We start from the raw sequence: 23657 nt of genomic DNA, 5'->3' as shown, positions 1-23657 counted from the left end.
CTCCCATTGGGGAAATGGGGGAGTGGTTTTCGCCGTGGGTGGGGAGGAGGGGCCCAGCCCTGGCAGCCTAAATGGGGTGGGCTCCTCTCTCCTTTGTAGGTGAGGGCTCTGGAGAACCCCACAAAAAGCTGTGCCCACTTCTGGGAATGGACTGGCTCTTGGGAGCCTTGGGTTCTCATCCGTCCTCTGCCTTTACGTTGGGTAGTTTTGGTTTTCCCCTCTGTGTAATGGGGCAGTTGGACCTGATCACCTCTGATGCGCTTCACCCCTCCCTGGTCTCAGTTTCCTCATCTGCGGAATGGGAGAACGGCCTGGCCTCGGGTCTCCAGGGTGTCAGCCGGAGCTCACTCTGAGCCTCCTCCGTCTCTGGTCTGCTCCATGCTAGGGCTGGTCCCGGGCCACGGATGGCGCAGGTGGTGCTTTGGGCCCCTGGGCAGCTGGGGGAGCCGGCTCCCCTGGTCATTTCCCCACCCCTGGCCCCTGTAGAGTGTGGCGGGAAGAACTTCCACTTCGTGCACCGCTCGGCGGATGTGGACAGCGTGGTGAGCGGGACCCTGCGCTCAGCCTTCGAGTACGGCGGCCAGAAGTGCTCCGCCTGCTCGCGCCTCTACGTGCCACACTCGCTGTGGCCGCAGATCAAAAGGCGGCTGCTGGAGGAGCACGGCCGGATCAAAGTGGGCGACGTGAGTGGCGCCGTCACCCCCCGCCGTGGCCCAGCGGGGGGCTGATGGGATTGGGTCCCCGGGAGGCTCTTCTGCAGCCACGGCTGGGGTGTGCGGGGAGGGGGCTCCCTTTGTCTCGGCCTGCAGCGACTCATCTCTTCTGGCACCTCCCTTGCCTCCAGCCTGCAGAGGATTTTGGAACCTTCTTCTCTGCAGTGATTGATGCCAAGGTACTGGGTGGGAAGGGGGCGTTCCTGGCAGGGGGCAAGCCCCGGACTGGGTGGGAGAGGGACGAAGAGATATGGGGGACCCTGACCCAGGGGATGACCCAGCCCCACTGCTTTGATCAAGGCAGCTCAGCAGCCACACATGCACGCCCAGCTTCTGAAAGGGCAGGCTCAGCCATAGCCAGAGAAGAGCTCGTCTCCTGCCCTCCCCGGAAGCAGGCTCAGTGAGCTCCTCAGGGCATTGTGTGTGCACAGGTGGAAGCCCGAGGATGCATGTGCACATGTCCACGTGTATACATGAACGTGTTCACATTGAGCTCTGTGTGGCCACACCTCTAGACCTTTCCATAAAAACACATACATCTCCATTTGCACATAAGCACACACATGCCTGTGTAAATAAGTCCACCTACATGCGTGTACATGTGGAAGGCATAGAGATCCCTACATGCTTAAACACACATGTGACCATGCACATGCCTATATATGCATTGATTGGCGTGTCTGTTTATATGCAAGTGCTCCTATAGTACTAGCACAGGTACACACGCACGTGTGCATGTCTGTCCTTGTCTCTGCTGTGGCTCAGCCGGACCCTGGCTTTGGCCCTCGGTGTCCCCCGCCTCTGCCCCTGTTTCAGGAGTTGGGCCCTTCAGGTACAGGTGTTTGGGGTGAGTGTGTTGTGGGGGCTGCCTCTGGGCTGCCCTCCCAGCACCTTTGCCCTCCCTCCTCCCTGCCCACCCCAGTCCTTTGGCCGTATCAAGAAGTGGCTGGAGCACGCGCGCTCCTCGCCCAGCCTCGCCATCCTGGCCGGGGGCAAGTGTGATGACTCGGTGGGCTACTTTGTGGAACCCTGCATCGTGGAGAGCAAGGACCCTCAGGAGCCCATCATGAAGGAGGTGACCGGGGCAGCCGGGGCCCAGAGGGGGACAGTCCCACCGGAGCACAGCACACACACAGGCCACTGGCACCGCATGTTCCCCCGGAGACATGCTGCCACTTCGCAGATGAGGCTCTACAGGGAGACCCTCAAAGGGAGTGAATGCCTCCTACCAGGAGAGAACGGAGTTAGATTGTTGAGCTCAGGCTGCCTGACTCCAGATCTAGGGCTGTGTCCTTGACCCTGGCTGGGGTCTGAGTGCTTCTGCTGCCCACAGCAACCACGGTCACCACAGCAATCGTAATGGCTCCCCTTGACAGACTCTTACTGTGGGCTGGCCTGGCTGAGCACTTGGCTGAGATGAGGTGGGCGTTACTGTTCCCGTTTTACAGAAGAGAAACTGAGGTCAAGGCACGTGCCCAAGCTGGCAGTGCAGGGCTGGAGTCTGCCCGAGAAGGAGATCTTCCTCAGCCCCTTGGTGGCAGAGGGAACCACAAACCCTCCTGGAGGGAATGGTATCTCTGGGCAGTTCTCGTGTCAGCTGCTGCCAGAAGCCTCTGGGACCTGGGCCCTTTGTCCTCCGGGTGTGGGTTTGGCAGGGAGAGCCAGAACATGTTTGCATCTTTTGCCAGCTTGCGGTGGGGTGGACAGGGCATGGGCACCTTGCTGTCCTGGAGGGAACCCAGGAGGAGGCAGCACCTGACCCTTCTTGCAGATACCGAAGTATGGACTGAGGCCCAGGGGCTGGGAAGAGGGGCGTCAGAGCAGGGGCACTGGGAGGGCTCATGGCCCTGGCCCCGTGGAGGGCCTGACGCGGGGACCTCTCTCCTAGGAGATCTTCGGGCCTGTACTGACTGTGTACGTCTACCCGGATGATAAGTACAAGGAGACGCTGCAGCTGGTTGACAGCACCACCAGCTATGGCCTCACGGGGGCAGTGTTCTCCCAGGATAAGTGAGTGGCCCGGCCCTGGTGCTGTGCTCTGGGTGTCCTGTCCCTGCCGGCTCTTGCCCCACCCCCACCTCCTGGAGGTGGCTCCCAGTAATAATGCCGCCCCCACCTCCTCTTTGTCCCCTCCCCTCAGCCCAGACAGGCAGCCAGGGCTCCCCACGTGGGCCCACGGCAGCAGCAGGCTCTTTGTTGCCAGTACTGGTGCCAGGGCGCCACTGGGCACCCGTGAATCTGAACCTCTATGGGCAGGGCCGGGAATTGTTGCTTTTGACCAGCTCTGCGAGATCTGTTGGGGCCCCGCTGAGCGAGGTGATTGTCCTGTGCTGCAGAGCAGGGCAGGCCAGGGGCTGCAGAGGCATGATTTGAACCTGGGTCCTGTGAGGCTGAACTTGAGGCTTCTCCTCTTCCTTCCTCCATGGTACCGGTTGCCCCCTCATCTGCCTCTGTGAGAGAGTAGAGAGGGGCTTGGAGAGAGAGGCAGGGTGGGAACTTGGGAGCTAGGATTTCCCCTGCTCCTGAGGGGCACGAACATTGGACCAGGACAGCTCACTCCCTTGAACTCTGCAGTAATCCCTCGATGGGGCGTGCTACGCCCCTCCCCAGGGGAGGAGCTGGGCTCAGAGGCAGGTTCACCTGACCGAAGGTCCACGGCCAACAGCTGGCCAGCATCCCTCTTCCCTGACTTGGCCTCGCGCTGAACCTGGAAAGCCAGTGTGGGCTGGAGCCGGGGCTGGAGGGAGATGAGCTGGTTGCTCTCTCACCACTGCCTTGCTTTCTAGGGATGTCGTGCAGGAGGCCACAAAGGTGCTCAGGAATGCTGCTGGCAACTTCTACATCAACGACAAGTCCACCGGCTCGGTGGTGGGCCAGCAGCCCTTTGGGGGGGCCCGAGCCTCTGGTGAGTGGGTCCCCTTTCCCATAGGGGAGCCAAGTTCCTGGTGCAAGACCCTAGGTGCTGCATCTGAGCAAGTCACTGTTTCCTCCTCTGTAAAATAGGAAGACTGGGGGACAGGGGCTACGTGTACATGCAGTGAGCCCCGCTCGGGCCTCCGCCATCCACCTGTCTGTCCATGCAAGCGGCCAACCTCACTGCACAGGCCCTTCTCCAGCCCCTCTACCCCTCCTGCATGGACAGCTGCCTTTCTAGAGCCCAGTCTTGACCCCCTTCCTACCACTGCATTCTGGCCTCTCTCATGACTCAGGCTCTGGTTTGAGAGCAAGTAGGAGTAACAGGAAGGACACCATTTACTGAGCACGTATTGTGGGCCAAGCAAATGTGCTACCTTAGGCTCCTTTCAGCACACTTGTGAGCAAAGGGACCCATTCTTCCCATTTTACAGAGGAGGAAACTGAGGCACAGGGCAGTGACTTGCTCAAGGCCACATGGGCCTGGTGGGGTTATAATTTTGGCTCCGGCAACCACACTTTCTGTACCATACCCAGTTTCTCTTAAGTCCAACAGCCTCTACTTCACAAATGGGAAACTGAGGCTCAGAAGGAGCAATGACCTGGCAAAGGGTACGGCTCCCAAGTGGCAGAGCCAGCGGTGGATCCAGGTGTGCTGGGCCTTCCCACACCAACCAGTTCTCCCGTTCCTGGTGGACACTGGCTGGGCGTCCTACAGTGTAACTTGATGCTAACTCCTCGGGGTTACCTTGTCTGACTTGGCTATAAATCAGAAGTTCCCGTGATGCCCTCTTCAGTTTTGATACTGAGCTCTGGCTCACAGAACCCAGGGGAGGCGTCCTTACTACAACCTATGTATTGAGAGAGGGGGTATTTTAAAGGATACAGATGAGGCTGGGCGCAGTGGCTCTCACACCTGTAATTCCAGCACTTTGGGAGGTGAAGAGATTGAGACCATCCTGGCCAACATGGTGAAACCCTGTCTCTATGAAAAATTAAAACGTTAGTTGGGCGGTGGCGAGTGCCCGTCGTCCCAGCTACTCAGGAGGCCGAGGCAGGGGAATCACTTGAACCCACGAGGTGGAGGTTGCGGTGAGCTGAGATGGCACCATTGCACTCTAACCTGGTGATAGAGTGAGACTCTATCGCCAAAAAAAAAAAAAAAAAAAAGAAAACGAAAGACAGAAAGAAAACGCACAGTTAAGCAGCCAGATGTGCTGACACACTCACAGGGCAGACTGGAAGGGTCCCCAGCACGGAGCCTCCGTCCCCCTGGAGTTTGGGCTGTGCCACCCCCTTGGCATGTGGCTGTGTTCACCAATCCGGAAGCTCTCCTGACACTGTCCTTGTGGATTTTCATGGAGGCTTCATTACACAGATACAGTTGATTCAATCATTGGCCCTTGGGGGTCAACTCAACCTCCAGCCCCTCTGCCCTCCCTGGGGCTGAAGCTTCCAAGCCTCTAATCACAGGGTTGGTTCCTTTGCCAACCAGCCCCATCCTGCAAGAGTCCTCATTAGCAGAAACTCACGTGTGATTAAAGGGGCTTGTTATGAATCACAGAAGACGATTGTTTCACCCCCATCACTCAAGAAATCCCAAGAGCTTTAGGAGCTCTGGGCAGGAACCAGGGATGATTCCCAGATACGTACTTGCTATGGCACCCCAGGACCATGCGAAGTCTCTACCTCTCAGTCCAGTGTTCTCTCCACGTCGCACCCGGCCTCCTAGACATCCTTGCATTCCAGCAAGGGTGCAAGGCTGGGAGCCAGGATGTCTGGGAGGCAGGGTGCGACGTGGAGAGAACAGCGGAGGCTCCCCAGCAGACTGGGGACTGGAGGCAGGGTCTCCCACCCATCCCTGACTCTTCGCATGCTCCAGGCTTGGCAGCAGGCTCATTGCCGGCCCGTCGATTCCATCACTTCTCGCTCTCTGCGCAGGCTGTTGTGTCTTTAAAGAGGAAAACAGAAGTGTCTTTTCCGCAGGAACCAATGACAAGCCAGGGGGACCACACTACATCCTGCGCTGGACGTCGCCCCAGGTCATCAAGGAGACGCATAAACCCCTGGGGGACTGGGGCTACGCGTATATGCAGTGAGCCACTCGGGCCTCTGCCGTCCACCTGTCTGTCCGTGCAGGCGGCCGACCTCACGGCACAGGCCCCTCTCTAGCCCCTCCACCCCTTCCTCCTTCATGGACAGCTGCCTTTCTAGAGCCCGGGCTTGACCCCCTTGCTGCTACTGTATTCTGGCCTCTCCCACGCCTCAGGCTCTGGTTTGAGACTGTGTTGGGGAGGAACAGGGCCACTACCCCTTGTCCCATCGGCCATGTGGGAGATAGGACTCTGGCACCTGGCGGGTTCTCCTTCTTCCCTCCCCTGGGCCCAGTGGCTCGGGGACCTGGGGAAAGGAGATGGAGCAGCTCTCAGGATCCTTTGGGGGAAAGGAGGCAGCTCTGGGCCCCTTGGCAAACCTCACCACCCACAGAGGCTCCTGGCCTAGATCCTGGGTCCTCCAGGTGTCCAGAGTGAAGTGCGACTCAGGCTGACTGTGGGGCACAGAGGGCATCAGCTGGCCTTGCCCTCTCTGGTCTGGGCTGCCTACCTTCCTCACTGTGACTTTGCCCAGACCCGCCTGGGCCAGGAGGCCCCTGTACTCAGCCACTCGCCTTAAATGCTGGCATGCCTTTCTCCAGGTGCCTGTGTTCTGCTGAGGCTCACGTGATTCCTGGTCGGTGCCACATGGTGGGGCTGGGGGCCCACTGGAGGCCACCTGCCAAGGTGTGGGATGGGGTGGTTCTGCCAGTTTGGGCTGTGATTCTGGAAAATTTTGGATGGGTTTCAGATCCTCCGGCCCTACCTCTAGAGACCTCCACTCCTAGAGCCAATCTTAGGGTCTGGGATTTCCCTACAGGAGCTCAGCCACCACTGTAACATACATGGAGACACAGACGGAGGCAGACACTGCCCCTCCCTTCTCCCCCAGGACGCTGCCCTGTAGAATCCTCCTCTGCGTGGGAGTGGCTCTGTGTGAACCAGTCCGTCATTGGCCCATTCTTTTTTTGATGCAACCAATCGATGGCCACGAATCCTCCCACAAGTGGCTCCTGGTTGGATTCTGAGTGGTCAGGGATTTATAAAGCGTGACTTTCAAGGATGGTTTTTAGGGGGCTGTGAAAGTTGGATCATCCTCCAGGATGGCTGCATGGAGGCCCCCCGCCCCTGAGCTGGTGTGGCCATTCCCCAAGTGCCACCGGCGGGTGCCAGTGCCACTTGGGCTGGGTGTGGGTTCTGTGTCTTTCCAGGATCTATGTCACTTCCCATGAGGGGCCGGGGCTGGTGGCTGAGGGGGCATGGACTGGAGTATTCTCGGTTCTACTGGTTCTACACTGTGAGGTGGCAATGGGATTTGCTCTGATGCCACCCAATAAAATGCCTGTTACTTAATCAAAGTGGTTGATGGTCTTTCTGGAGGGGATGGTGGGGGCAGCCAACATCTTCTAAGTCTGGTGGCCTTGCCAGTGTGTCACCAGGTCATGGGCACAGTGCTCTCAGCGTGACAGAGGAACAGTAGGTGCTGATGTTTGAAATTCCCTGCTGGGTTCACATCTTGCTCACTGCCTCCTGGCCGGATGATTGCCACAAAGTTATGTAACCTCTCTGACCTTCCATCTCATGAGGACCCACACGGCCACACCATGGGTCCTCATGAGAATTGAATGAGTTAATACATACACATGCTTAGAATAGTGCCAGACACAATGATTAAAACGTTTTACCCATAAGGCTAGGTGCAGTGGCCCATGCCTGTAATCCCAGCACTCTGGGAGACTGAGATGGGTGTATAACTTGAAGCCTGGAGTTCAAGACCAGCCTTTCCAATATAGTAAAACCCCATCTGTAGTAAAAATACAAAAATTAGCCAGGCATGCTGGCACGCGCCTGTAATCCCAGCTACTCAGGGAGGCTGAGGCAGGAGAATTGCTTGAACCTGGGAAGCAGAGGTTGCAGTGAGCTGACATTCTGGTCAAACATTCTGGGCATTTCTGTGAAGGTGTATTTGGGTGAGATTAACATTTAATTCAGTGGAGTTTTAAAAGTAAAAAGCAAGGCAGGTGACGCTTTGTCCCGTGGTGGGCATGTCTAATCAGCTGAAGGTCTTAATAGAGTGAAGAATGAGCTCTCCACGCAGGAAGGAGTTCTGCCAGGAGATTACCCTTGGACAGAAGAGCGGCCGCTCTTCCCTGGGCCTCCAGCCTGCTGGGCCGCTGGGCAGACTTTGGACTTAGTAAGCCTCCATGAGCCAATTTTTTTTTTTTTTTAACAGCATTTTGTTTCATTTATTTTTAAAAATTTATTTAGTTTACTTTAGGTGCATACTGTATCTGTCATTTCTCCCCATGTTATCCCTCCCCTCCCTCCCCACCCCCTGATGTCTCTCCCCTACCCCCCTCAACTGTCCCCAGTGTGTGATGTTCCTCTCCCTGAGTCCATGTGTTCTCCTTGTTCAACACCCACCTATGAATGAGAACATACAGTGTTTGGCTTTCTGCTCTTGTGTCAGTTTGCTGAGAATGATGGTTTCCAGATTCATCCAAGTCCCTACAAAGGACACGAACTTCAGCCAATTCTTAAGACCTCTCTCTTGTTCCTGTTCTGTGTCTCTGGAGGACCCTGACGAATATGTGTGCTGAAGACCCTCTATGGTTCCTTACAGCAGTCTTAGGAAGGAAATTCTGCCATGCTCCCATTTTGCAGATAAGGACATTTAGGTACAGAGGTCGGGGGAACTTCCTGGGGGTATGGTATTGCTGAGACGTAAACCCTGGTCTGTCTGATTTCAGAGCCCGTTCTCTCTCCTTCTCCCAGATGCCCACAGCTGGTGCTGAGCTGCCTTGGAAAGACAAACGACCATGAGGAGCCACTGTGGCCAGTTAGCTTGAGCCCAGCTCTGTGACCTGGCCTGTCCCCACCTGCGCATGATGTAAAAGGGGCTGTTTTATAAACCACACTGACACCTCCAGGGACCACAGGCAACACCCAGGGTGCCCTAGGCTGAAGCGCCGAAGGGAATGGTGGCAACTGCGTGTGGAGTCGAGGGACCAGCAGGCTGTGAACGTGTTTGAACCCATGGTGTGACTCGCTCGAGATCACACGGAGACAGAGGCGGCTAATTACTAAGTGCTTTACCCACCTGGTTGCTTAGAGTCTTGGCAGCGACCTTAGCAGGTGACCGTGGCGGGGCTCACGGGGGTTGGAGGCAGAATGACTAGTGCAAGGTCATGCAGCTGGTTAGGAGGAAGACGGAGGCTTGCCCCCGGGCCTGTGGGTACCCGCGGCCCGTGTTCTTCGCCACCTGCTCCATCGGGCCCCCGCCTTCCTTCCAAGCGCCTGCTCTCCCACGATTATTTTATCCATCCCTCCCCAACCTGCCACCAGTGCCTCCTTTTGAACCAGGGGTGACTCAAAGCTGTTGCTCACCCTGTTCCCTCTCCTCTCCCTCATCCCCTAGACTTGGGGCTGGTGGCTCTTGAGGGCCCAGGGCCTGCTCAGGGACCCGAGGCTTCTTTGCATGGTCACCACAATAAGTCCCCATGTCTGCGGCGGCCCAAGGAGCCCCTTCATTTCCCTGCTGTGGACAGGGGCCCAGCCGCAGCCCTGAGCTTGGAGCATGAACCATTTGACTGAGGCCGGATGGCCCTGCCACCGCTGTCCCACGGGCTGCCGGTGGAGCATGCCCGCTAAGGAAATGAGGGGCCACCTGTGCCGGCTGCAGGACACCAGGCTGACCGGGAGCTCCTGGGTGGCGGGGGTAGGGGGTGGTCAGGGGAAGCAGCAGGAAGCAGACCCATTCTCCAGGGAGTCCTCATGTTCACTAATTCATCCCCCCACCAAATTCATTGCCTTATTTCCTGGACGTTCTGTTTAGGGGCCAGATAAGTAAGTAACAAGAGCCACCATTGCTAGAACACAGGCTGCGTGCCAGGCATTGGGCTAAATGCTTCGGACATCATGGCCTCGGAGCCCCACGGCAGCCCCATAAAGCCAGTGCTGTTACTCCCATTTTACAGAGGAGGAAACAGTGGCACTGATAGGTGAAGTAACTCACATGCCCGGAGGAAATGAGCAAACTGGGTTTCAGTCCCACATCTCTGACTCCCGAGCCCCTGGCCACAACCACCACCATCTGGTGCCCTGGAGCTGGACAGGTGCTGGGCTCAAACCCCAGCCTTAGCCCCTTGTTCCTGTGCCCTGACCTCCCGGCTTCAGATTTCTCCAGGAGCTGAGGACCAAATGAAATATTTAAAAACAAAATGCTGCATCCCATGCCCTGCCAAGATGAGATGCCCGATCAGTGTGAACTTTTAATTTTGAACCTCAATACTTCTTCATTCTAGATATGTGAGTTCCCAGGAAAGAGGAGAAGCCAGATTTAACTGAGCACCTATTAATAGGCCTGTTGTTCCTACGAATTCTCTTGGACCACACTGGTCTGTGAAATAGTATTGTAGCCCCATTTCACAGATGACAACTGAGGCTTGCAGAGGTGAGGAGAGACCTGCTTAGTAAGGGGCAGGGGCAAAAGCCGAACTTGTTTCTGATGACTACACCAGCAACCCCTTGTCCTTGTTCCTCGCAGGAATCCATTCTTCCAGGTGGTCTGTGCATGGGCGACAGGAGGCCCGGCTGCTGTCATGGCTCTGAACACAACCAGCCAGATTTGTCCTTCTGTGCCCGGGTGGCTGCCAGCCATGCTGGACGATGGAGCAGGTACCACATGCCCCTCAGGCACCCAAAGTAGAGCAGAAGGCTGTTCCAGGCCTCTGCCATGCTTCCCTCAGCTCTGTGTGGCCAGGCAGTTGCCCTCAGCCCCTGAGCATCTGGTCCACAGAGGCACTGTTGGGCACCTGCTCCAGGGTGTGCATCGGGGCAGGCATCACTGGAGGGAGAGTGAGGCTCAGCCAGGGAAATGCCTGGAAGGGGCCACACAGCAAGTGCAGAGCCACAACTGGAACCCCAGTGAGTCAGATTGGGGTCTTAGAGTCAAGAGCCACAGAGTCATAGACCCCACCCTTTTACTGGGGCTAAAATTGAGGGTCCCGGCTGGGTGCAGTGGCTCACGCCTGTAATCCCAGCACTTTGGGAGGCTGACGTGGGAGGATCACTTGAGGTCGGGAGTTCGAGACCAGGTTGACCAACTTAGTGAAACCCCATTTCTACTAAAATACAGAAATTATCCAGGTATGGTGGCATATGCCTGTGGTCTCAGCTACTCAGGAGGCTGAGGCAGGAGACTCACCTGAACCCAGGAGGCGGAGGTTTCAGTGAGCCAAGATTGCACCACTGCACTCCAGCCTGGGCAACAGAGTGAGACTCTGACTAAAAAAAAAAAAAAAAAAATGATAAATGCAAATTTACATTATTAAATTCTCAGCACTTTGGGAGGCCAAGGTGGGTGGATCACCTGAGATCAGGAGTTGAAGACCAGCCTGGCCAACATGGTGAAACCCTGTCTCTGCTAAAAATACAAAAATTAACTGGGCGTGGTGGTGTGCACCTGTAATCCCAGCCACACAAGAGGCTGAGTCAGGAGGATCACTTGAACCCAGGAGGTGGAAAAAAAGTCAATTCCCAGTGACTTTGGACAAGCCACTTAACCTCCTGAGCTCTGGTTTCTTCATCTGTACAATGGGGATAAAAGGTCCTTCACAAAATTCTGACGAGCAGATGCAGTGCTGTTTGAAAGCATTGCAGAGGCTCCATAAAAGCTGATTCCCTTCCTTTATGCTTTAGGTACTATTACCCTCTTGGCTCTTATTGAGCTTGTGGTCATTTAAGACCTCCAGCTCTTTTTCTGGTTGAGAGGCAAGCTGTTCAACGTCACCCAACAAAGTTTGGTGAGGAGGCTTGAGTGGATCCCTGGGTACAAAAGGGTATCCCAACCACAGCAGGGTCCCTTCCTCAGGTCTTAGCTGACCCCTGGCTTCCCAGCTTTAGGAACTCACACCACTCCATTCCTTGGACTTCTCGTCTCATAGGAGTTGGGTGAGAAGTACTGATGAGGCTGGGTCCTCTGAGACCTGGCTTTGAGGCCTTCCCAGCAACCCTCCTCCAAGGTGCTTCTGAACCAAACAGGTTGGCTTAGGCGCTGCCCATCTCCCAGACCTGTCCTGGGGTGGCCCTGCGTGCCCACCCCCTGCCCATCATAAGCCAGACCGGAGGTGGGTTTCTAGTGGCCCAGTTTTGTCCTGGAGTATGGAGTGCTGGCGAGAAGGAGAGAGAAGGAATGGTGGGTGGGGAAGGAGGAAGAGAGAGAGGGAATGGTGGGTGGGGAAGGAGGAGACAGGAGCGAATAGAGAGACTTGCAAGTAGAGCGGCAGAGACAGATGAGAGGGTCAGGTGGGAGCAGCAGCTGATGAATCCCCCAGTCCCTAGGGTCAGGCCCAACTTGGGGGCTTCCCCTTTGCCCAGCCCCTACCTAACCCTAGGGCAGGGGGAGGAAGGACGTTCAAAGTGGCCCTTTCAGCTGACATGCTCATTTCCTGTCCGTGAGCCCTGGGGTAAGCAGATGCCAAGGCAAATGGGCAGCTTGTGGCTGGCTGTTTCCATAGCGCACCCCTCTCTCCTTCCCCTGTGTACTTTGCATAAGTGTGTCATGGCTGTTCCTCACCTTGGCAGCCACACAGGTATGAGCACGGGGACCGCAGGGCTTGGACCAGGCGGTGAGGGTGATGGCTGGGGCTGGCCTGCGCTGTGTCCAGCCACAGCGGGGCAGGTGCTATGTGTGCGGCACTGAAGGAGAATCCCAGTGACATTTCCAGGCCTTCCCATGGCATTCCCAGACATCTGTCCTCAGGGAAGCTGGTGCTCTGGACAGCGTCCACTTGCCCCTCGTAGGTAATGTCAGGGCCTCAGGGGGACTTGGAGATCATCTCAGCCCAGAGTTCTCAGATAAGCCTCAAGGGCTGGCAAGGCCCTGGATGTGGGTGCATGGCTGCACTTGTTGGGGGTGTGTTGGTGTGCAGGGCTTTCATCAGAATCTCAAAAGGACGCTTGTCCCCAATCCATGAAGAAGCGCATAGTCCATTTTACAGATGGGGAGGGTGAGGCCCAGAGAATGCAAGTGACTTGCTCAAGAGCAGCGTCGCAGGTCGGGGTGGAGCTGGACCAGGACTTTGACCCTCTGTCCAGTGCGCCTTCAGATTTCAGTCTTCAGAGACACCATCTATCCATATAACAGCCCACGCTAAAAAGCTCTTCCTGTCAGTGGGACCCCCATCATGTCTTCCTCGTTGGAGTCCCTGAGTCTCCACCACTCCCATTAGCCCCCATGAGGGTCTCGGGTGGTTTCAATCTGCATACTTGCTGTGTGCTTTTGAGTAAGTTACTGGTCCTCTCTGAACCTCAATCTCTTCTCTTCTGCAAAATGGGGAGATAGTGGCACCTTAAAAGGTGGAATAGGCCAGGTGCAGTGGCTCATGCCTGTAATCCCAACAATTTGGGAGGCCAAGGCAGGTGAATCACTTGAGGTCAGGAGTTCAAGACCAGCCTGGCTAGCATGGAGAAACCCCATCTCTACTAAAAAGACCAAAATCAGCTGGATGTGGTGGCACACACCTGCAATCCCAGCTACTTAGGGGGCTGAGGCAGGAGAATCGCTTGAACCCAGGAGGCGGAGATTGCAGTGAGCTGAGATCGCGCCACTGCACTGCTGCCTGGGTGACAGAGCAAGACTCCATCTCAAAAAAAAATCAAATCAAATCAAAACAAAACAAAAACAAACAAACAAAAAACGGTAGAATAAAACAGGGTGGCAGAGCATGGCGAGGGCTCAGCGCAGCACCCGGCAAAGAGTGAGTTCTTGAATCATGTTAACAACAGAACTCACTTGTGCTCACTGTCCCCCTCATTGTCCCGTGTCACACGGCACAGACCCTGCCTCCCCGAAGGAGCTCTTGGCTGGTTGGTGCTTCCTTCCTCTTTACTCCATCCCGGTGGCATCACCCGCTGTCCTGATGTACTTTTGATTGAATTTATTAGAGCAGAGGGCTCAAATCTCAGCCTTAGCCCCTTGTTCCAGAAAGAAATCTGCCTTTCTGGACTTGGCCCAGAAAGAACTTGGTCCTGAAAGTCAATCAGCCTTTCTGGACTTGGGTGACTGCCTCTCTCCAGGCCTCAGTTTCCCTGTCTGTACAATGGGTAGGCTTGTGGGTCTCTGTAGGCTCTCTTGGCTCTGACACTCTACACTGTGGGCGCGCCTGCTTCCCTGCTGTCCTCCAAGGTGCACTGCCCTCCCCAGGGCCCTGGTTTCTGTCTCTGGATGGTAAACCCTGCCACACAGTGGGCTCAGCCGGTGCCCACTGGATGGACGGCTTGCCCAGGCATTCTTGTCCTCTGCCACCCTCCCTTGTCCCCAAACCTGAGATTGGGGCTCTGGGCCGACTGACATGGAGGCAGATAAAGGCCATGCAAAGGGGGCCTCCCCTCTCTATAGAGGAGGAAACTGAGACCCAGAGAAGGGAGAGTCAGGCCCAGAGCCCCCATGTCCAAACACTCCACGCGGGGCGCTTCCTTTTGTTTTATGCGTCCCAGCTCCCATCCACTGGTTTACCCAGGCCCAGAGAGGGGCAGGGACAGGCCCAGATCACACGGCCAATCCTGCCTCCTCCTGCAGCACCAGGAGGCCTCCCGCTGTTGTCTGACAGGCCCACGGGACGACTCCGCCCCAGGAGTGGTCAGGGCAGGAAAAGGGGTGCCCTGAGATCAGCACTACATCCTGGGGTTCCCAGTTAACTTAGATGCTCTATCTCTCTGCCATCCCCTTACCCCTAAGCTTTGCCAAATAATGTGGCTTTTCTGGAAGTCTCCACAGGGCCTCCCAGCTCCCAGCATCTTTATTCCCCGATTCAGAACAGACACGTGTAGTCATATGTGGCTTCTTGTGGCTGTACCGGGAATGAATCCTTCCCCAGCACCCGGGGCGGGACCTGTGTTGAGGGAGGGCAGCGCCATCCCTGAACCCCCATGGCGGGAGGTGCAGTGACAGCTTCTGTGGGCAGAACAGACTTGGCACGGGGGCTAGGAGCTTGGGCAGCCTGGATTTACATTCTGGCTTCACCACCTAGTAGCTTTGTGACTTTTGGAAAGTTGCTTAGTTTCTCTGAGCCTCAGTTTCTTAATCTTCAAAATGGGAATAAAAATGGTTACTTTGAAGGGGAGTTGTAAGAATTAAATGCTAATGCGAATCAATTAAATGACAATGCATATAAATGCTTGGCACAAGGCCTGGAATTTAGTAGACTCTGGGTGCGTTTAATACACACCAGGTGTGGCGACTCAGACCTGTCATCCCAGCACTTTAGCAGGCAGAGGAGGGAGGACTGCTTGAGGCCAGGAGTTCATGACCATCCTGGGCAACAGAAGGAGACCCCATCTCCACAAAAAATTTAAAAACTTAGCTGGGTGTGGCAGCATGTGCCTGTAGTCCTAGCTACTTGGGAGGCTGAGGCGGGAGGATCTCTTGAGCACAGAAGGTCGAGGCTGCAGTGAGTTTCGATTATTCCACTGCACTCCAGCCTGGGTGACAGAGCGAGATCCTGTCTCTAAAAAACAGAAACGACAAACCATGCTCCAGGAAAGGTGCTATTTGTTGTTACGACCCACTCAGGACCCCTAGGTATTTGGCAGGGTGGCTGTCTGTGGTCTTGGGAGGTCACTAGAATCCTACCCCAGGAAGATCCTCCAGGGACCCAGATCCAAAGAGACCAGTGTGGCTGTGGTTTGTGGCACAAGCCACAGGAGAGACCAGGCTGGAAAGGCTGGGAACGGGAGGATGAGTGAGCTGGGGCCAGGCTGGGGAGGCCTCAAATGCCAGGACAAGGAGCTCAGACTTGATCCAGCTGGTGACGGGGGTCGGGGTGGGATGGGGTATTAGAGCAGAGGAGGGATGAACTGAGAGCTGTGGTTTGGGGTTTTAAGCAGACAGCATGGGGCAGATGGAGAGGTGCAGAAAGGGGGTGATGAGGGTCTGCAGGGGGTGTGGCGTGGAAAGTGGAGGGCATGGAGAGAATCATGGGGTAGTGGAGAGTCGGCGCTGGGGCTCTGGACCAGCTGACATGGAGGCAGACGACGGCAGTGCACGGGGTTTTTAATCACCTCTTTGTACCTTGAAGCCTCTGCCCATCAGAACCCTGGAGCCCAGCAGCCAGGTACTTGCCTGTGACCGACCCATTCCAGCTGAGTGGTGTGTGGCCGGTCCCCTAAGTCTCAGCCACCTGTTGTTAGGGCTGGAAAGAAACAAAACAGCTCTAAGTGGACAAGGGTCTCTGATTCAAATGGGTCCCTAGTTCACTGGAGCCACCTCCCCACCTCTGACTCCTTGGGGGTATTCGCCTTTGAATTTAGGAATTTCCAACTTTCTGTTCAACAGCCCTGCCCTTTGGTGTGGGGACCGAGGGTCGGGACCCAGAGAGGGTGTTGCTAGGCTGACGATGACACCTTCAGAGGAAGCGAGACCACCCCCCCCCCACTCCTTCCCCCATCCTCTTTGTCACGGCTGTGTTTTATTTTTTTTTAATCGAAAGCTCTAACTTTGTGATTTAATGAGGTGTGGTGATGAAGGACCCAGCCCTGGCGTCAGACCACGTGGTTTGAATCTCAGCTCTGCTAGTCATGCAGCCGGGGCTGCGTTTCTTCATTTCTCAGCGCCTCCATTTCTTCATCTCTGAAATGGGGTTAGTAATGGCCCCGGTTACTGTGAGCCTTAGATGAGATGATGAGCGGCAAGTGATGCCTGGTTCTTCCAGACAATGGCTACCACTTTCTGACACCTGTACATCACTACATGCCTGGCCTGACTTGGCTGGGCTCTAGAGCTTGGGCGCTTTTGGCCACACCACTCTGTCTCCTGACAGTACCTATCCTTTGCTCCTGAACTATTTGAAATGTCAGGAAGACGAGGCTTTGTCCTTGGACGGGTGGCAGAAGGCTAGGGTGTGGCCAAGTTATCAGGATGCTTCCTCTCTCTCCAAATAGGGTTTCCCTCGACCACCTAGTCCCACGGTGCTCTAAGAAAGAATCATCATAATTCCAGCCTCCTTTCCTCCCCCTGGGCCCCCAAACCTCTCCATCTGCTCCAGGTGCCCTGCGATCAGTGGCAGGACCATCGCTATGTAAATGTCTGTGCAAATGCACCGTCATCAAGCACCAGTTCTCCGGCAAGACAGGACTACCTCCTGACAGCATCACTTCCCAGCCATGGAGCCCAGGGTGAGGACCGTCTGCTTCCTGTTCTTCCTGCTATGGGTCCTGGCTGAGCCGGCTGAGAACTCGGACTTCCACCTGCCTGGGGATTACCTCCTGGGTGGCCTCTTCACCCTCCATGCCAACATGAAGGGCATCGTCCACCTCAACTTCCTGCAGGTGCCCATGTGCAAGGAGTGAGTCTCCAGTGGGGGCTGGAAGTGGCAGTGGGGATGGGGTGGGAAGCCAGGGCTGGTCCTGTAGTCCTTGGGAGCCAGGCCAGGACCAAAGGCTTAGAGCACTGCTCTCCATTCATTGCCAACCCCCTTATTCTGGATCCATGCCCCTAGCCCCCAGGGAGGCGTTATACAGTGCGAGTACCAAAATCTTTGGCGATTGTGTTCTGAAACACTGAGGCTTGGGTCATCTCAATGTCATTTTTTAAAAAAATTGAGTTGCAAAATGTTTGAGCCTAGAGGGCCATCAAAACTGCCCCACCCACTTGGGCAACTGGGAGGACTCCCAGGGGGTCTGTGTCAAAGCTCATTCAAAAAACCTTTGGGAGGCAGAATGTGATTTTTCTGTAGCAGGTTCACAGACTGCATTTTGCAAGGGCTATGGCCGGGTGGGTAGGGGTGCTTTTGGGCCTAGAGGGAAGTTCTTCTTCCCTCACCTCCACAAGCCCCTTGGGATGGCAGCATCACTTGGAGATTGTGGGGGGTGGGGGCATCTGCATGCAAGCATGAAGGCGGGGACATGGAGCCAGCCTGGGACTATAAAATAGTGATCTCTTGCAGAGAGGGTGAAGGTATTGTGGGAGATAAGGAGAAAGGTAGGACAGTGCAAAAGAGGATTAAGGGTTGACTATAAGAAATGCATCATTTACGACATTGGGGAAGATCGTGTGCTGGCTTGAGAATGGTGAAGGTGACGGCACCAGGCACAAGGCTGGATTTTCTAATGCTTGTGATCATGGCAGGGAGTATAATGATGATGATGAATGTAATGGTGGTGATGCTGCTAATGTTGATAACAGTAATACTGGTGATGATGACAACAATAAAAGAGTATGGTAGTGATGGTGGTGGTGGTGGTGGTGGTAATAGTGTTGGTAATGATGGTGCTGGTAGTGATAATGGTGACGGTTGCAGTGATGATGGTGATGCTATCAATGATAGTGTTGGTGATGATGGTGATGGTAGTGATGTTGGTGATGGGGTGGTGATGATGGTGATGGTGATGATGTTGGTGATGGGGGTGGTGATGATGGTGATGGTGGTGCTGATGGTGCTGATGATGGTGATGGTGGTGATGGTGTTGGTGATGGCAGTAATGATGGTGATGGTGGTGGTGATGGTGGAAATGGTGGTGGTGATGATGGTGATGGTGGTGATGGTGTTGGTGATGGCAGTGATGATGGTGATGGTGGTGGGAATGGTGGAAATGGTGGTGGTGATGATGGTGATGGTGGTGATGGTGCTGGTGATGGCATTGATGACGGTGATTGTGGTGATGTTGGTGATAGGGGTGGTGATGATGGTGATGGTGATGATGTTGGTGATGGGGTGGTGATGATAGTGATGGTGGTGATGATGGTGCTGATGATGGTGATGGTAGTGATGGTGATGGCAGTGATGATAGTGATGGTGGTGGGGATGGTGGAAATGGTGGTGGTGATGATGGTGATGGTGATGATGGTGCTGATGATGGTGATGGTGGTGATGGTGTTGGTGATGGCAGTGATGATGGTGATGGTGGTGGGGATGGTGGAAACGGTGGTGGTGATGATGGTGTTGGTGGTGCTGATGGTGCTGATGGTGGTGATGGTGTTGGTCATGGCAGTGATGATGGTGATGGTGATGGTGGAAATGGTGGTGATACTGGTGGAGATGGTAGTGGTGCTGATAGTAATGGTGGTGGTGACAGAGATGGTGGTGGTGACAGAGATAATGGTGGTGATGATGGTCACAAGGTTGTGTGACAGTGATGGCAGTGGTGGTGATATTGGTAATAGGGATAGTGTGTGATGATGATGATAGAGGTGATGGTGATGATGGAAGTTATAGTGGATAATGGTGGTCACATTGGTGGACTTCGGTAGATTGGTGATGGAGGTTATAGTAATCACAGCCACATGAATAACAGTGTTAGCAGTGGAGGCCACGTGGGCAATGGTGCCCCTAGAGGTGTGGCATGGTGACAGTGTTGTGAAAATTCCAGAGTCTTCTGGAGTGGTTCCTTTTCAGCCAATGCCTTGGCTTTCCTGTGGCAGGGAGGAGGAGTGGGCTGGCTCTCTTATCCCTCCTTTCCTCACTCTGAATCTACTCCCACCTCACGCTGCTGTGGACCCTCCAGGTACGAAGTGAAGTTGAGTGGCTACAACCTCATGCAGGCCATGCGCTTCGCGGTGGAGGAGATCAACAATGACAGCAGCCTGCTGCCTGACGTGCGGCTGGGCTACGAGATGGTGGATGTGTGCTACGTCTCCAACAATGTCCAGCCGGTGCTCTACTTCCTGGCACAGGAGGACAACCTCCTTCCCATCCAAGAGGACTACAGTAACTACGTGCCCCGCGTGGTGGCTGTCATTGGCCCTGAAAACTCCGAGTCTGTCACGACTGTGGCCAACTTCCTCTCCCTCTTTCTCCTTCCACAGGTGAGGCCCCTGGGCCCTGGAGAGGGACCTGGGGAGGAGGGCAGAGGAGTGGCTGTCTAGGGGGCCTCAGGAGCCACTTCCTCCATCAATCATGGGAGGTGATGCTAGGACCAGAAGCAGGGTCAGGACATCAGCCCGAATCTTGAGAAGGCAGCAGCTTATGGCATAAGAGCTCAGGCTTTGCGGGGACAGATCTGGTTGTGCAACTTGGCACTGAGTCTTAGCCACAGTGAAGCCTTTGGCAAATCTCTTAACTCTTCTAGGCCTGTTTTCCCACCTGTAAAGTGGGATGATAAGTGTTCCATCCCAGGACGGTCTGAAGATTAGTGTTCAACCTGTGTAAGTTTCTAGCGCACAGTAGGTAGTCAATAATTTTTTTTTTTTTTTTCTGAGATGGAGTTTCGCTCTTGTTGCCTAGGCTGGAGTGCAGTGTTGTGATCCTGGCTCACCGCAACCTCTGTCTCCCAGGATCAAGTGATTCTCCTGCTTCAGCCTCGCTAGTACCTGGGATTACAGGCATACGCCACCACACCTGGCTAATTTTGTATTTTTAGTAGAGATGGTGTTTCTCCATGTTGGTCAGGTTGGTCTCGAACCTCCCGACCTCAGGTGATCCACCTGCTTTGACCTCCCAAAGTGCTGGGATTACGGGCATGAACCACCGTACCCAGCCTCTCAATAATGTTTTCAAAAAGCATCTTGCACAGGAATGAAAACTTGAAGTGCTTAATATTATTCGGTGTGCACAAGGTCTGTGCCATGGTAGGTCCTCAAAAAAGGGTTATTTGTATTATTACTAGTATTATAACTGTTATCATCATCATGATTGAAAGTGCCCAGTGCAGTATGGGTACAGACTATATATTCATTCAAGATCAGTTAGCAAAAGACTTGGCACGCAGTAGGTAGTCATGAATATTGTGATTGTTGCCATTTAATGTTAGTACTTTTACATGAAGCATCTAGCTGAGGACTGAATTCATTCTTTCATTCATGTAACAGATATTTACTGAGCACCTACTATGTGCCAGGTACTGTTGTAGGTGCTGGAATATAGCTGGCAAGAATATGGAAATCATTGCCCTCGTGGGGCTTCTCTTCTAGTGGGGAGAGACAGAAAATAAGTGCAAACAGTAAGTGAGGTAGGACGTCAGAGGTGAGACGTGCAATGAATAAAATAAAAATGTGGGCAGGGTAGAGGGGACCTGGCACGTTGGTGGAAAGGAGGAGTTGGTAGAGGGAGATTGCAGTTTTTGACAGGGTGGTCAGGTGGGTCTCACTGACAATTGGGCAAAGACTTGAGGGAGGTGAAGGAGTGATGGGGCCAGGAGCGATCTAAGAGAAGAGCATTCCAGAAAGAGGGGTTAGCAAATGCCAAGGCCAGGAGCTGCCTGGCATGTTGGCGGAACTGGAGCCGGAGAGAGAGGAGAAGGAATGAAAACAGACAGGCGGGGGCTATGCAAAGAAATGTTGGAGGCCTCAGGGGCCATTCAGGGAGACACCGGCTTTTCCTGGGTGATGTTAGGAGCTGTTGAGGGGTTCTGAGAGGAGGAGTAAAGTGACCTGATACGCGTGTGAGCAGGGTCACCGGGCTGCCACGTTCAGCGTAGACTGTAGGGGACAGTGGGTGTGTCATGTTACAGTGTAGGCCAGGGGTGATGGTGTCTGGACAGCAGGGAGCGCAGAGCTGGTAGGCGCTGGATGGATACATTTTGAAAGGAGAGCCAAGACGATTTGCTGATGGATCTGCTGTGACCCGTGTGTGAAAGAAGAGTCAAGGGTGACTCCAGAGTTTTTGGCCCGAGTCACTGGAAAGATGGATTCGTCATCAACCTAGATGGGGGAGGGTGTGGGTGGAACAGGCTCAGAGGAGAGCAGGGCTTTGGGGTGGATTTGTGAAGTCTGAGACGTCAGGCAGGCAGGTGTGGTATGCGTCTGGAGTTTAGGGGAGAAGTCCAGGCCAGGGCTGTCCATTGGGAGTTGTTGGTGTGGAAATGGGATTTGAAGCCATGAAGCTGGATGGGACCACCAAGGGACGGGGAGAGCAGCTGGAGACGAGACAGGGACCGAAGCCTGAGCCCAGAGTCCTCCAAGGCTAAGAGGTCATAGAAAAGAGAAGGAACCAGCAAAGGAGATGGGACACCCAGTGGGTTGGGAAGAAAACCACAGAGCACTGGAGGCAGAGGGAAGAAACGTGGCCAGTTGATGAGCCTGATGGTGATGAGGGTGAGGGGGAAAGCACTGTGCTCAGCGGGAGTTTCTAGGTGATGGGGACGATGGGGATGTCACTCACCCAGCCCAGGATGTGGTTCTCGCTAAAAGCCGGTGTGCTGATGACTATGAGGATGATGGTGTATATGGCTTGGCCCAGGGCGTGGTACACAATAGGTGCTCAATAATCATGATGGTGCTGGGGCCCGGCACACAGTAGGTTCTTATTGCATGTGGCTACCTACGGACCATGATGGTGTAAACAACCTCCCTCTGGGGTGGGTTACACTAGGTGCTTTCCGAATGATGATGGTGGATAGAGCCCAGGGGTGGGGGCAGAGCTCGCAGTAAGGCACTCGCTCATGCCACGGCCCTTCCCCTTGCAGATCACCTACAGCGCCATCAGCGACCAGCTGCGAGACAAGCAGCGCTTCCCGGCCCTGCTGCGCACCACGCCCAGCGCCAAGCACCACATCGAGGCCATGGTGCAGCTGATGCTGCACTTCCGCTGGAACTGGATCAGTGTGCTGGTGAGCAGCGACACCTACGGCCGCGACAACGGCCAGCTGCTGGGCGATCGCCTGGCCGGCGGCGACATCTGCATCGCCTTCCAGGAGACGCTGCCCACACTGCAGCCCAACCAGGACATGATGCCGGAGGATCGCCAGCGCCTGGTGAGCATCGTGGAGAAGCTGCAGCAGAGCACGGCGCGCGTCGTGGTCGTGTTCTCGCCCGACCTGACCCTGTACGACTTCTTCAGGGAGGTGCTGCGCCAGAACTTCACAGGCGCCGTGTGGATTGCCTCCGAGTCCTGGGCCATCGACCCGGTCCTGCACAACCTCACAGGGCTGCACCGCACGGGCACCTTCCTGGGCATCACCCTACAGAACGTGCCCATCCCAGGCTTCAATGAGTTCCGCGTGCGGGGCCCACAGGCCGGGCCGACACACCAGAGGTCTACCTGCAACCAGGAGTGCGACACCTGCTTGAACTCCACCTTGTCCTTCAACACCATTCTCAGGCTCTCTGGGGAGCGCGTCGTCTACAGTGTGTATTCTGCGGTCTACGCCGTGGCCCACGCCCTGCACAGCCTCCTCGGCTGTGACCACAGCGCCTGCACCAAGAGGGTGGTCTACCCCTGGCAGGTGAGGGCCCCAGGGAGTGGTTGCCACCGAGACGGCAGGGCACCTCCATCCTCCTCCCTTGGGGTGCTGGGCAAATGAGTGTGAAAGGCCACGGGCATCCTGTTCTTCCTGACGCATATCACTCGTCCTCCCTGGTCCCAAAACAAAATTGCTTTTAAAATTAAATTTAACCTTTGGGGTAAAATTAATTTAACCCTCAGCATCCAGGATAGTTTGTTCTTGGAGACTCAGGTAGAATTCAGCAGAAGGAAATCCCACAGGCAGCGGGAACGGCACCCCCGCCCCTCCAGCCTTTCCGCGGTTGGGAGTCTGGGATGGGCTTGAGTTTTCCCCTGGACCCTCTAAGGCCTTTCATGGCTTTCATGGATCTTCTCGTGACCCTAGTTCTGTATCACCGTGGTTCAGACGGAGACTTTAGGTCTGTTCTTCTGGTGTAGCACACACATCCACATTCACAGGTACACACAGAAACCGCCTGCCACGAAACCTGCTGGGATATAGAAGGTTTTACTGAGGATCAGAGGCGCAGAGGGGATTTGCATTAGAGAGACGCACTTTATAGTTTGCTATTAGAGATCTCTGTTCTTAAACAATTGCTTGGCTTTTCACAGTTCGGAGCCAGCCTTCCACTCTTGCTCAGCCACCTCCCAAGCCCTGCCCATCTCCCCTCTTCTCTCCTTTCTCCCACCTGCGACATCCCTCTCCCGTCCTCAAATAGCTCTTCACTTCCTTAACAGAGCAAATTAGTTCGCTCTGAAGAACCTCTCTTTCTCATTCT

The 23657-nt window shown here is 55.0% G+C and overlaps 2 protein-coding genes across 5 annotated transcripts in view; both read left to right on the top strand.

Moving 5' to 3' along the window:
- Nucleotides 1–7077, top strand: part of ALDH4A1 (aldehyde dehydrogenase 4 family member A1) — a 32099-nt gene extending 25022 nt beyond the window's left edge. The window contains exons 10-15 of the mRNA XM_003934947.3: nt 487–683; nt 845–892; nt 1636–1788; nt 2602–2723; nt 3500–3618; nt 5613–7077. Of these exons, the coding sequence (XP_003934996.1) occupies nt 487–683; nt 845–892; nt 1636–1788; nt 2602–2723; nt 3500–3618; nt 5613–5725 (752 nt within the window). The 3' untranslated portion in view covers nt 5726–7077. The remainder of the gene's footprint in view (nt 1–486; nt 684–844; nt 893–1635; nt 1789–2601; nt 2724–3499; nt 3619–5612) is intronic.
- Nucleotides 7078–7167: 90 nt separating this feature from the next.
- The window catches only part of TAS1R2 (taste 1 receptor member 2), a 31144-nt gene continuing 14654 nt past the window's right edge, over nt 7168–23657 (top strand). The window contains exons 1-7 of one of the 4 annotated variants that reach the window (XM_074380164.1): nt 7168–8397; nt 8495–8854; nt 10024–10172; nt 10266–10396; nt 16765–16894; nt 19223–19523; nt 22121–22879. In XM_074380164.1, coding sequence (XP_074236265.1) covers nt 10321–10396; nt 16765–16894; nt 19223–19523; nt 22121–22879 — 1266 coding nt within the window. In that variant the 5' untranslated portion in view covers nt 7168–8397; nt 8495–8854; nt 10024–10172; nt 10266–10320. Of the gene's footprint in view, nt 8855–10023; nt 10173–10265; nt 17065–19222; nt 19524–22120; nt 22880–23657 lie in introns of those variants that run through there. The other 3 variants (XM_074380165.1, XM_039474455.2, XM_010345522.3) reach the window with 3 other exon arrangements.

The sequence above is a fragment of the Saimiri boliviensis genome, chromosome 11, assembly GCF_048565385.1.
Source record: "Saimiri boliviensis isolate mSaiBol1 chromosome 11, mSaiBol1.pri, whole genome shotgun sequence".
Taxonomy (NCBI): domain Eukaryota; kingdom Metazoa; phylum Chordata; class Mammalia; order Primates; family Cebidae; genus Saimiri; species Saimiri boliviensis.
The sequence above is the reverse complement of the archived record's forward strand: the minus strand, read 5'-3'. Positions and strand labels throughout refer to the sequence as shown.